This window comes from Neolamprologus brichardi, chromosome 7 (assembly GCF_056152115.1).
Source record: "Neolamprologus brichardi isolate AB-2024 chromosome 7, ASM5615211v1, whole genome shotgun sequence".
In the NCBI taxonomy this organism is placed as follows: domain Eukaryota; kingdom Metazoa; phylum Chordata; class Actinopteri; order Cichliformes; family Cichlidae; genus Neolamprologus; species Neolamprologus brichardi.
Window position 1 is genome coordinate 15971263 of NC_142110.1, and position 14069 is coordinate 15985331.

The 14069-nt window shown below is 39.9% G+C and overlaps 1 protein-coding gene across 1 annotated transcript; it reads left to right on the forward strand.

The window, feature by feature from the left end:
- The first annotated feature begins 48 nt into the window (after positions 1-48).
- LOC102798190 (tyrosine-protein kinase CSK-like) lies at positions 49-13519 on the forward strand. Its single transcript, XM_006782626.3, has 13 exons — positions 49-521; positions 6765-6864; positions 6957-7070; positions 7165-7277; positions 9344-9563; positions 10335-10428; positions 10578-10643; positions 11047-11146; positions 11231-11321; positions 11406-11479; positions 11940-12135; positions 12238-12324; positions 12526-13519. The coding sequence occupies exons 2-13, from the start codon at positions 6850-6852 to the stop codon at positions 12709-12711; spliced, it is 1356 nt and encodes a 451-aa protein (XP_006782689.1). The 5' UTR covers positions 49-521; positions 6765-6849; the 3' UTR covers positions 12712-13519.
- Positions 13520-14069: the final 550 nt, after the last annotated feature.

Consider the following 14069-nt stretch of genomic DNA (forward strand, 5'->3'; position numbering starts at 1 on the left):
CAGCAACGCGCATGCGCAAAATTAAGGTGGGGCCAAAAAAAAAAAAAACTTGAATGTGACGGGAAAAAGGAGTAGCGCAGAGCGAACTTGACTCAAATTAAGTTTAATCCTTTTTAATTACTCACCGCGATTTTACTGAGTAATACTTATCGCCGTGGCGGGATTTTTTTATTTCTCCCTCTAAACGGAAGGACGACACAAAAAAGGCGATACATCTGTGGAAGTTTACTTTGTTTTGCTGTCTTTTTTCATTTATACGTCTGTTTTGTAAATAGTCTTGACTGGAGACGCATCAACGCCGCTGTCTATTGTTTTTTAGTCGAGTTTCGTTTGGTGCCGTTCAAGTTTTCTGATCACCTGAGACAGTTTTCACTTCTTCCTCATCAGGACTGGATGTGTTTTGCGCTTCAGCATCGACTGTCGGTTATTTATTGCGTGAATGTGCTCTCCTGTAGAAGGAAAAACAAACGTGCGGAATCACCTGTAAGCGCTTCAAATCGGCTGCTTTCACCTGCAAACAGGTAAGATTTCAAGTTTGAGACAGAGCTGCCTTTAAATTTTAAAATGTGCTGTTTATTTTAAAGTAGATGCAGTGACTGACAGCTCTGGTGGAGATAAATGTTAGGATGTCGAATGGGCATGGATAGTTTATTCAAACATCACAGTGAAAAAGTATTTTTTTAAGTGAGTTGATTATAGACGTGGCCCTGCTAACATCCTCCTCCTTCAAACTTCTACCACTTCCTCTGACTTCCTGGGGTGAAGAAGAAGCTGCAGCGCACAGCTGTCCACATTGCTGTGTTATAACATGTTGGGTTACTAATAATAATCTGCTTTCTAGAGCTGGAGAGCAGCATTCATTCCCACTGTCACGGACTTTGGGATCTTTGACAGCTTTTTGAAGTTTTGTTAACGCTGGGCGCACTCTCACGTGCACGTGCATGCTACAAGTTGCAGAGCGGCGCCGTTAAATGTTCGTCGGGTAGGCTGCACCCGTCAGAAAATGGCAAAAAGCGATTAATGCACGTCAGAAAACAGCATTTCCGCTATCAGAGATCTAGCTGAGCAGAGCATCTCTCGGGTGTGTTTTCTGGGTGATGCCCTTTTCGCTGAAACGGGACTTCCCTCCTTTTTCGGACAAAGTGTGAAGTGTGCGCTGGTGCAGCAACGGATCTCCTGACCAGCAAAGATTCTTCTTTTAGAGTACGATAAACTGTAAAGAAAGATTAAGCTGTTGAAACAGGATGGAGAGAAGTTCGTAAAACCGCAGCAAAGCTTTGCTGCTGCACTATAATGTGTCACGCCTGGCTGCATGAGCAGCAGCAGCCTTGCACTGCACTTCACTCTGCGCTGTGCACACAGCACCCATAAAACAGGCTGCATGTGATCGCGCCACAGCGAGGAAAGGTCCATCCGCTGTTCAGGCGCGGCAGTTTCGACTTATATGGTGTTTTTGATGCTGTTTCCTTGGTGAAGTCAACATGACCAAACGTTCTCCAGCGTGAAGAGGTTTGGTACGTCATGCGAACTTTGGATGGCAATAAAATGCAAAGTTCACTAGAATGGCTGGCTGGCCAAAATGCAGGGGATTGCCCCTGATTAACAATCGCTTATCCTTCTTCCTGCTACGCTGAAAACAACCTTGTTTCTCACTTTTGTGTTTGTTTATGATAAATTGGATACTATTTTAAGTACACACCTAATTTTTAATCCCCCCCTCAAGCGTCACAGGAAAAACTCTGAGCTATTAAAAGTGATACAATGATGGTCTGTGTTTCAGGTCCAACCACTGGACTCGCACTTCCTCTCTCAGATCCTACAGACGTTTGTTTCAGTCAGCTGTGCCAAAGCACCACAGTCCAGCTGCTGCCCCTAAAGGCAGAGGTGACTTCCTTCTCAGGAACATCTGCTGGCTGTTGTTATAGACCCCCACCAGCCTTCTCTTTGTGCTCATTACTGTTCACTTAATGTGTCTGTCTGTGTGCCAGCCAGGTGGCAGCTCTGTGGATGTTGACAAAAGTCAAGTGTTTATTTCTCTCTCTGCTGCCCTGCTGCTGTTACAGTGTTGCTAACAGGACAGTAGTATCAAAGCAACTGAAGAGCATCATGAGGCTGCTTGCTGGCCCTCTGCTGCACTTAGAGAAACAATAGGAGCCTTTAGTGACACTGACACAGTTCCCAGCAGTAAAATAATCAATTAGATGATTTACTGAAATGAACCACCAGGTTAATGTTAACAACACAATTTTACGATCTTGCAAAATCTTAAGAATTAAACGCTGTATGATGTATCATTATGGCATCAACAGGCTTTAATGCTTTAAATAATTTGAATTTGAGCGGTGCTTTTCTACACTTTACATACAAGCCACGTTCATGTGTTTTTAATACTTTTTCCTGCAGTGCATTTTCTATTATTACAGGGGGTTCAGGATCCATCCCATTTATACACAAAGACCCACTCTACCTGAGCCACAGTCTCATTTTATGATCTCATGGTCTTCGATGTGTGACTAAAAGAAGAGGGAGTTATTTCTGATAGCTCTGGGGAATAAACAATTAGCTAATCCAGCCTCCCACCGTACACAATCAACATTTTCACCTCGGTTATAGTCTGTGAGTAAATGAGGGAGTGGCAGATTTTAGGTCAAAGAAGATGTTTTTGCATTCTTGTCCTGTCTTGCTCCGTGCAGTCAGGCTGCCGCTGATTAGTTCAGTAAAGACCGCAACTGACTTGCACAAGAAGGCACAAGAGACAAGTGTTGATCAGTGGTTTGATTTGGACAACAGGATTGTTTTAAACTGCAAGAACATGCGATATTATACCATGTAAGAGCTGTATGAGCTTATTTTGCAGTTATACAGTCCAACACTATTTATTAGTCACTCTTTATGATTAAACTAATCGACTGTGGCTTCCTTTTACTTTTAGGAATTAATGTTGTCCATCGCCTCCCTTCATTCAACTCATTCAACTCATATCTGTGTATGTGCACAATTATGAGATTTATGTCTACAATTAATGTAGAGCAGTAAACACAAAACGGAACAGTGAGCAAAATTTAAAGATCAAGTCACATCGCTGCCCTTAAAACTGCTCAGTGGACGCATTGATGATGATGATGATGTTGGACCTAATGAGACTGGGGTCAGCAGAAATTTGACTCACTCACAATGAGATCCTTTGCTGCTTCCTGAAAAAAAGCAAGCTGTGGCTCCATGCAGAGCTCTGTGGAAATGGCAGTGGGAGTCTGTGGCAGAATGAGCTCTGTCCCGTTCACTCAGCTGCTGGTGGCCTGCTGCTGGGAAGCATTCAGCGTCCCAGAAGAGATTAATATGAAAAAAGGAAAAAAAAAAGCTGCTGACCCCGTTGATACATTCTTCTTTTGACGAGACTCTTTACAAAGGGTTTCCCTCACACATATTCTGTTGCAGTCCACAACTTCTGGTGGTTTTCAGAGCATCGTCAGCATAATGTCCTGCTTCGAGGTAAAACTCAGATGATTGTACTTTTGATGTGTTTCAGTCACAAAATAACCTTGTGGATCTGGAAATGCTGATTTGGAAACCACCATTTAAATCTGTAGTGGAAAAAAAACTACTTTTAACAGCGCTCAAATATTCAGTGTTTAGGAATAACTGATACATTTGAAGACGATGCATTACAGTTTGGGGGGGAAATACTTTGAGGCTTAGCGATTACCTTCCAGCTACTTTCATCTCTTGTATGGTGTCTATCTGCCTTTAATCTGGTCTTCAACACCTAAAATGCAGTACAGTCAGCCTGGGATCAGGTGATCATCCTGGCCAGTCAATCCTTTAGATAATCTGGTTTTATATTTAGGATCGTTACCTTGCTTGATGATGAAAAGTGGAAAAAAATTGAATTAGCAGGTCCAATATTGGATTTAAAATTAAATGTGCTGAAGCACAGAGCCAAAATATGAAAAGCCTGTAACTGTCCACATACTCTTGGTTTGGACTGTGTGACATCAAGTGTTTGATACATTGTCATAAAAGTTTTTTCCAACAGTCACAGCCTACAGTACACCAACATTGACGACTTTGGCGAACACCCGATGTTCCCTGTATTACAATCAGCGGCTTTTCATTTTGGGGTCGTAGTGAAATAGATCCTAAATTGAATGGGGTACAGCTGTATGGACAGATGGTCTACCACCAGACGTTTCTGAAAAAATAGTTAGCTTTATTAATCTAGGTAAGCTTATCCTTTAGTTAGAGAGGTCATGATAGTTATGATATGCACAATATTAATGTATTATTCCCTTCTACAGGTAGGGATTGGCTTTAAATGTATTCACAAAAAAAACTATTTAATATTAAACAACAGCTCTGACTTTTACTAACATAAGTAAAAATGTCCCAATGGCCACAATGGGAGTTAAGTGGCCTCAATGTGCAGTCACTCTATAAAAAACCTTGTGACTATAAAATTATGATTTTTTACAGCTTACCTGAAAATAAAATGCAGAGAAAGTACATTTCATAATAACTGAATCATAGTGAATGTACTTCTGGCTGTGAACAGAGTGCTTGCAACTCCCTCACTTTTGGGATCTCCATACTGAACATCCTGACACAACAAACACACAACTTTACATTCTCTCTCTCTCTCTCGCTCTCTTTTTTTCTTTGTTAAAATTGGACTAGGTTACATTGTTTCATTTAGAATTAGCAGCTAACACACGCTGTCTTTTGGACTCTCTGTGATGTCTCTTGGCCAGTGTTGGTGGTCTAAATTTGGGAAATGCCCGATGTTCACACTTTGTCCTAAGATGAGATAACGTTTCCTTTATTTATCCTAGAGATGGGGATTTCCTTTGTTATCACAGTTAAAACGTAATAATAGTAATGTAAAAATAGGTATATATTTAGATTAAAAGATACTGAAAACTTATTATAGAATAAGACAAATTAAAATATTTTCAAAATAAACGATGCAGAAACAATAGCTTACTAAATGTAGTTTTAGGTGGTAAAAAGCTTGTTTTCTTTTATTTAACAAAGCAGGGACTTTGAGGTTTGTTCTTATTTGGCATGAGATTTGTTTGGGGAGCACAGGATCATGCAACATAAGGTAAAAGCATGGGTCATTACCAGATTGCTGAAATGAAATGCCCAAAGAGTATAGTAGTCATCTCAAAGCCCCTGTGAATGCACACACAAATTTTCACAGCAACACTTGTAATAGTTAGTTCAAGCATTCAAGTCAAGATCTGTGATGTGCTGACCCACAGACCAAAGTGAGATCTTTATAGCCACACCAACAGCACGGCTAAAAATATCACATGTTTTTCTGACTTCTCTCTTATTTTTCCATATGAACAGACAGACATTTTTTTTCTCACGACGGTTTTGCATTTTGGTGCGTGTCAATAATTTGTTTGTCTTTAAAGTCTTTGTAAAGATAAAAAAGAAACACACACACACACACACCACAGCTGCACAAGAATAACTGGCCCACAGCAGCTCGGTTATCTTTGCCTTTCTTTGACTGTCTGCACATAGTAGAGCTGGGTTGGGGTGAGCAGAGTGGGGCTGTTCTTAAGGGTGTGGGAAATGTGTCCAGATAGTTTTGTCCCTTGATACAGGAGACAGCTGCACTACTCCATAAGGGACCACATCCATCACATCCCCATGGTGCGGTGTGATGACAGTCTTGTGATAGTTTTTAGACACACGCTTGTCTGAGAAATGGCGGGCTATTTATTTAAACAGAAAAACACACCAGATGGAAGAAGCGTTATAAGAGAAGAGGATCATTTTTTTCATTTATCGCGTTTCTAAGCAACCCACCCTAAAGTTGGTGTGTACAGAATTTGGGATGTCGTACAGGAAGTTGACTGCACTGCAGTGGACATGTCAAAGGATGTGACCTCATGTAAAGTGACAGTTTATCAGAGCTCTTTTTTCCCTGAGCTCTGACCATTTGAGCCCTGCCACCTCTTCCTGGGAACTGATAGAGCAAGAGAGGAAGTGGGGTTTGGGGGGAAAGAGAGAGGGAGGATGTGGAGCATAACTTAATCTGTAGGTCATCATTTAACTATGATGTCTTTGCTCTGATTGGTTGTGTGTTTATGTGTGTGTGTATATCATGGAAACACAGGCCCCGGGGTTACTCAGGCCTAAGGTTAGTGTCACAGTGGCTGCTTTATTGACATAAAGTAATGCTGGGCTGGATGAGTCCCTGGGGCCTGGTCAGATCTCACCACAAGTTTGCATTCCAGGGTTGGAAGAGAGCTATCTTGATTCCTACAAGGCCCAGTCATTGAGTTTAAGATGGAGAACCAGTGTGTGCCTTATTTTAGGTCAGACCGAGCTAGGTTTTCACATGAAATACAAAGTAGGGAGTAGGTTGCATTTTGGTCTCTTTATCTCTTACTTTAGCATGTCAGAGTGCATTTCTTACTTTGTATGAAATATTCTACAGTGAAAGAGCTTCTTTATGTTGGCACTGTTTTCCTCCGTCATGGAAACATTATGCACTAGTTGTGAAAGTGTGTTTAAAAAAAGAAGACCTGTTAGTTCTGCTTTCTGTCTGAGCGAGTTATTTTTACTGACACTGTGTGATCTGATGTTACTCCAGTGTGCTGTGATAATGGCTCATCTGCTTGCTTCGAATTACCATGTGCCCCCGTACAGCGAAACCACAAATTCATTATCTTCCTGAGAATTTGCTTGCGGTTGGGTCAGTATCAGTAAACAGGGGGACATCCCAGTTACTCTTCTGCTCGCTTTCACAGGTACTGCGTGCGCGTGTGTGTGTTTACCAGCTCTAATGGTAGGAGCTAGCAAACCTCACCTGTGAGAGGATCGAACCGCCTCACCATGACAGAGGTCCAGGTAAGGTCCAGGTGGTGTGTGACAAAAATTGCAAGCACAAATGAAAAAATACGGATTTTTACTAAAACAGTGACCGTCCCTCGCTTTTATAGAACCCATGGCCTCAGGGCACAGAGTGTGTGGCCAGGTATAACTTCAAAGGCACAACAGAGCAGGACCTGCCCTTTAACAAAGGAGACGTGTTGACTATCATTGTTGTCACAAAGGTAATATTTCTTTTTTGTTGTCTGCGTTTCTATGAAGACAAGGCTCTGTGTTTGATGCCATGCGGCGCCGCTCAGTAAACTTTTTGCATTTCAGGATCCAAACTGGTACAAGGCTAAAAATTCTGCGGGCCGCGAGGGAACGATCCCAGCCAACTATGTCCAGAAAAGGGAAGGTGTGAAAAGTGGGGGAAAACTGAGTCTAATGCCGTAAGTATGAGCATTAGTTTTCTGTATCTCTTGCCACCGCACCATCTTTGTGCGGTGTTTTTAGCAGTGTTTAAAATAGCTTGACTTTGCCCTCTTCCATGGCTGTGTGGTTGCAGAAGGCTGATGGCCTATTTGTCGTGGCAATTGCACAGTAGTTGTGTGAATGGAGACCACAGTTTGGTCGGGCTGTGTTGTAATTGCAGTGCACGTCTGTCTGCTTCCACCTCAGGTTTGCATGAACTCTGCACAGTTTCCTGTTGTTTCTTTTCTATTTCAGACTGAAGTAATCTAAAAAATCTCCCCACTTGTCCACGTCATGGGTTTGCTGCTGCAGGCATGTGCATATGTATGAATGCCAGCTTTATTTAGAGCGCACTTGCTGATAAACTTTAATGCAAATCAAACTGTACCAGAAACCAAATAAGATAATAATTTTCCTTTAGCATAAGGTGCCTAGGATTGAGCTTAAATCATCACTTGCTATGTATAAATGTATGCTTTCAGACATGTGATATCTCATTCATAGTTGCTTTAAAAAAAATGCCTTCTCTTGCTTCAAAATGAGTGGAAATGGAAATGAGTAAAAGAAAACCAACTCTCACATAATGTGCAGTTCTCAGTAAATATTACCAGTAATGAATATGAGCTTACACTGATTAAAGGGGATCTTGACCTCAAGTTCAAGTTCTGTATTACGAGCTAAGATGAGAACCCGTAATACAGAACTGAAAGGAAACCTTTATAACGATACTTTCCTTTCAGCTCGGGGGGAAACTGCTTCTGTGTCTGTAAAGAAAAGCTTTCCAACAAGCTTTATTGTGTGATATTTAAATGTAACTTTCGTATGGAGCCAAGTGTGAATGCACACGCTGTACATTCCAAAAACCACATTTAAATAGGTGACAGCCTCTGTTGTATAACTGGTTGCAGTGGATATGCAAATCACCCTAATCTATATATCTGGATGATGAAAGCAGTAGTTGTTTAATTTGCATTAAAGCCCCATTTAAGGTTTGTGATAACACTGTGAGGTTGATTAAACGCGGAAAGATGAAAATTTTTCAAAGACTAAAGCAATAATCAGCCACAAATATCCCCTTATTTTGTGTTAGGAAGGCCGATTTAGCTTTTCCTGTCTTTGCACGTGTTGTCTGATTAACAGCTCTAAGCATTATTTCTAATAGTGAGGAACGTGGGAAAATGGACAAATAGGTACAGTAGCTATAAAAAAAAATTACTTTCAGCTTGAGTTGTTGAAAAAAAATCCGCTTTAGCATTCTTAGAATGAATATTTTTGTTTTGACCTTCATCTGGCAAATGCATACATGCGTACACAGACCACAGAACACTCAGCCAGTACCAGGAAGCTACAAACCTATGAGCAAAACACACCTGTCAGCATGAGAGAAAGAAACTTTGATATTAAGGCCTGCTAGTGTAACTTCCCTTTGATGGACCAGCCAAACTTTAAGGCAGTTTTTAGCGTGTAAGAACGCGCTGCGAGAACCAGTTAGTTTACTGAATGTGGTTATTTATAATCCCGACTCTTAATATAGCGGCTACACTGAAAACCACAATACCCAAATACATTTTTTTAAAAAATAATAAATGTAATCTGTTCAGCAGACACTGGTGCCGTGGCTTTAAATGGAAAATAGTGTATGAACAGTAACAGAAAGGGAAACATCAAGGTTACAGTTGTTTTCTCCCAAATGCACAAAATATATATACTTACTTACAATATATATGTTTGTAAAAAAGAAGGAACGTGACAGTGTAACAACTAAAAAAAAGTCAAGCGTAAAATGAAATGCACGATCAAACCATCAAAGGCTTTAAAAGACCCAGTTTAAGAATGACTGGATCCAAGTGGGTAAAATAGGAGGAAGACATTTAACTAATAATGTTTGTTAACGATTGATGCAGACAGTAGAATGGATGCAGGCACAGTCTATATGTTGTTATTGGATATGTCACGTGTACATACAGCTGATGTGAATTTGGAGTTGCTGAGCTGATCTGTTGGTTTTGTTGGTGTGCTGATTTCTGGCTACCTCTTCCACCAGATGGTTTCATGGCAAGATAACTCGGGATCAGGCGGAGCGGTTGCTTAACCCCCCTGAGACAGGCCTGTTCTTGGTGCGGGAAAGCACTAACTTCCCTGGCGACTACACTCTGTGTGTGAGCTGCGACGGTAAGGTGGAGCACTATCGCATTATCTACCACAACGGCAAGCTCACCATCGATGAAGAGGTCTATTTTGAAAACCTCATGCAGCTTGTAGAGGTAAGGCGCAAACTGGGCTTTGATTTCTAAATAAAACAAAGTGTTTCTGATATTTTCTAGGAGGCTATATTGAGCATCAGTCTACTGTAAGCATGTTTTAGCCTCCCCATGTTACTGTGCTACTTCAGAGAGTCTGTGCAGTTCCTGGAACATATAATGAACAGGAAGTATCAAAGAGGAAGTGAACAGTATGCTGAGGTTCAGAGTTCTAACCTCAAACAGATACTAGGTCTTTACTCTCAAAATGACTGCTTTTCCTGTGTGAAATGCTTATTTTGAACAGCAACATACTATTTATTCTGTGTAAGTTCTGGCCAACTGAAGCTTTTCAGTCCCCTATTGCATGTGGTTTTGACCGTATTTGACCAGGCAGCCCTCTATTGGTCACAGGTATACACTACTCAATGAGTTTTACTCATGCTTTTTTTACAGAAGTTCACAAAGGTTTAAACTTCAAGCTTCAGTTTCTTTTAAAATACAGCTACAGCACCCACAAGCAATATAAGAAGGACAAAGATAAGTAGTGAAACCCACAGCTGTACTCATTAGTTGCTCTAAACCAATCCTCTAAAAGATGATGCAGAGTGAAAGTTGCTATTCAAATTGGTTTGAGCTTTTTTTCTGCAAATAAATGAAGGGGGAATTTTCTTTCCAAAATACTAAAGCTGCTTTGAAGCTCTGAATGTGGTTCTGATAGTTTCTGTCATGGTAAAAAATTCCTTTGCTCTTATGAGGCCATGTGCACTTTATTTTATCTCTTATTCTATGTAGCACTACACCAAAGATGCTGATGGCCTCTGCACCAAACTAATCAAGCCAAAGCTGGAGGAAGGGACGGTGGCTGCGCAGGATGAATTTTCCAGGAGTAAGCTTGCCGGTTCTTTGTAACTTGTGCAGCAGGGACATTGTGGATTTTTATTATTATTTTCATTTTTCTTTTATTTATTGTTCTTGATGATCAAAAGCTTGTTTGCGTCTCAGCTGAATTCCGTTTCTACTTTCAATGATGAACAGGCGGCTGGTCGTTGAGCAGAAAAGACCTCAAACTGCAGCAGGTTATTGGAAAAGGAGAATTTGGAGGTAAGTAGATTAGGGTTCATGTTTACTCAACATGAGTTTAAACTTTTAAGCCCAGTCTTAATTGCTTGCATGAAACAGAAATCAGAGCAACATAAAGATGTGACGCATCATATGCTGCATTTGGGTGTAAAGGATTTTGCCTAAAAAGACATTTAAGCCCCAAATATTAAATATTCCTCGTCGCTGAACCACTAAATTTCATTTCATTACTGTGAAAACCATGAGATTGTACCATGAGGTTCATATATGGACTGTTCTTCTCCTTGTAATCGACATAAAAGTTAGAAAACTGTTCAAATTTAATTGCTGTGAACATGTCATTTGCCGCGTTGCCGTCTTACTGTTGGTTTGGGGTCGTATAAAGGCGGCTTCATTGATCAGTTCATTGCTTGTGATTATTCAGATGTGATGGTGGGAGACTACAGAGGGACCAAAGTAGCTGTGAAGTGCATCAAAAACGACGCCACAGCGCAGGCCTTTATTGCAGAGGCTTCGGTCATGACGTAAGGAAATTAAACATTTGTTCTGGTGCGTTTTTGAAACATAAATGGACGCGTACTGACTGCTCTGCTTGTCCCCTTCATCAGGCAACTACGGCACGATAACCTGGTACAGCTGCTTGGAGTGATTGTGGAAGAGAACGGAAGTCTTTTTATAGTTACTGAGTATATGGCAAAGGTAGGTGGCTGAGTGTCTGATAATCTCCCGACGTGGTGAATACTCTGTATAAAACATATAACATGCTTTTGTTGTTGGTGTTAGGGCTGTTTGGTTGACTATTTACGTTCCAGAGGCCGGACAGTACTTGGTGGAGAAGCTCTCCTACATTTTGCATTGTGAGTATTTCTGCAGCGAACCACTATTTCGGCAGTTATTCTGTTATGTTTTATGCTATATTAGTATTAGCAGAGCGGTGTTGCAATAGCTAGTGATCAGAGAGGGAGGAAATTCAGCTCTAAAGAAGGGCATATTTTGCAGCACAAAGAGCAGATTATATCTCATGAGTCTATAGAATAGAGGTTAAAGTTGTGGTTGATGTTTATTCGAATTTAAATCTTTATCAGGTATTCTTTAAAGGACCACATAGCCCATATATTTAAAGACAACGCGGTTAGCAGATAAAAGGGTTATTTTATTATCTTAAAAGGCCCTTTTATCTTCCCACTGAATGGTAGAAATCAGTTATAGTAGTTTCATTTATTTAATTTTTTAATTTTTTTATTTTCATACCATGACAAAAAGTTGATTCGACACGCCTGAGCCCAGCGTTTGTTACTTTTTCTTTTACTTTCACAGAGACGTCTGTGAAGCCATGGCGTATCTGGAGACCAATAACTTTGTTCACCGAGACTTAGCCGCACGAAACGTTCTCGTGTCAGAGGACAACATGGCTAAAGTCAGTGATTTTGGCTTGACCAAGGAGGCCTCTTCCACTCAGGATACCGCTAAGCTCCCCGTGAAGTGGACGGCACCTGAAGCACTGAGAGAAAAGGTGCGCTGCCCTAGAGCTGTTCTGAGCCATGTGCTTTGCCGTGCATAGTTTAGTCATAGTGAAATAAACTCTTAATATCCTTTTTTTTCTATTTGTCATTAGAAATTTTCCACCAAATCAGATGTTTGGAGCTACGGTATTTTGCTGTGGGAGATTTATTCTTTTGGCCGAGTTCCTTATCCGAGAATTGTAAGTATCAGTTTGTTTTTGTGCATAAAAAATATGCTGGAATAACAGCTTTGGATTAAGAAAACAATTCATTTTTAAAATTCAAAATCAATAATGATGGTACTCTATGATCGCTCTCGAACATCCATATATGTGTTATGAGTAAAGCCTTAGGTTTAAAGGACCAAAATGTTCAACAAACAAATCTGGTCTTTTCTGTAGCCATTAAAGGATGTAGTGCCTCGAGTGGAGAAAGGCTACAAAATGGACTGTCCTGACGGCTGTCCTGAAGTCGTGTATAACATCATGAAACAGTGCTGGAACCTGGATCCCGCCGCCCGACCAAGTTTTCAGATGTTGAAAGAGTGGCTTCAGCATATCACCCAAGGGATGGGAAAAAGACAATGAGGGATCTGACAAAACAGACACAACATAGATCCTCTTTTTTTCATTTTGACCACTGAGACCATAACTGTGGAATTAAAAAAAAAAAATCTCACAAGGACTGTACAATTTGGCAAAATTCACAACAAATACTGTTTTCTAGTGCTTTTTTAGCAAACATCAGGTTGTTCAGACTGCAATGACTTTCTTAGTCGAGTGGCGCCATCAGGTTTGTCTCATCTCGTCTTCTTGCACTTTGTTATCCAGAGTGAATGATTAACTGTCATCAACAAGTCTGTCCTTAGAACACAGTGCTGCCTCAGAACCAGTGCCTTGACGTGCTTCCACGTCTTTTTTTGTCCTTTACATCAATATCCTTAACGTAAAGGTAGTGTCCTTTTATTTTCACGAACCTGTAAAAAGTAACTTAATTTGACTCAGCCGACTGAATCTGTTTAAAACTGAAAGATGCTTCAATAGTAGAATTGCAATTTTGATACGTCATTGTCTTTTTTGGGGAATTTTTCTCCTAATGATGTCAGGTACACCATTTTTGCATGAATGTTGGATTTTTTTTGCTTAAAGGACAAAATTTCAAAGAAAGAATAATAATTGTCCAACTTTATCTTTTTTCTCTTGTATGATATTAAATGTTTTATGACTACGTTTTCATCCTCCCATGAGTCGAAAAGGAAAAGGTTTTTCATCTGACATCCTAAAATGTTTTATCAGACAATTTTTTGGGATTTGAGCAAACTATCAGGATTTTGTCAGAAAGAGAAACAGAGAATGTTAATACTTGTACTGTACTGTCGTTTTCAACAATAAAAAAACAAACAAAAAAACCTTTTTGAAAATATTTTCTGAAGAATTTTTTTTAACATTCTTTTGAAATTATATTAAAAGTTTAACAGTTTTTAAATTGTAAGTTGCTATTTTCTATTTCACTGGATGTATTTGAAGACTTTTTGAAGATACTCATTATCTATGCAGCAATAATAAACTACGATCCATTACTTTTGAAAAAAAAATCTACATCCCATACAAAAAAGAAATTTGCTCCACAGAAGCTACATGTTTTAAATGCATATATACAGCACCGGTTATGTCTTTAATTTCCCATTCAGAAATGGGCACGTGATCCTCTGAGTATATTTTAATGACTATAAATTTGTTTGATATTGCTACTTTCTTGAATAATGAGACATTGCCATCAAGTGATGAAAGAGAATACAATTAGCTATAACAATGTACCGACAGCTGACACACTTAAGGAGGGCAAAATAATGGTTAAAATAATTTGAATGTTCTCTTAAATTGGAAAACAATGTTTTGCTGTCAGATTGACTTTGCGATTCTAAATTTTTACCATAAAAGGAAAT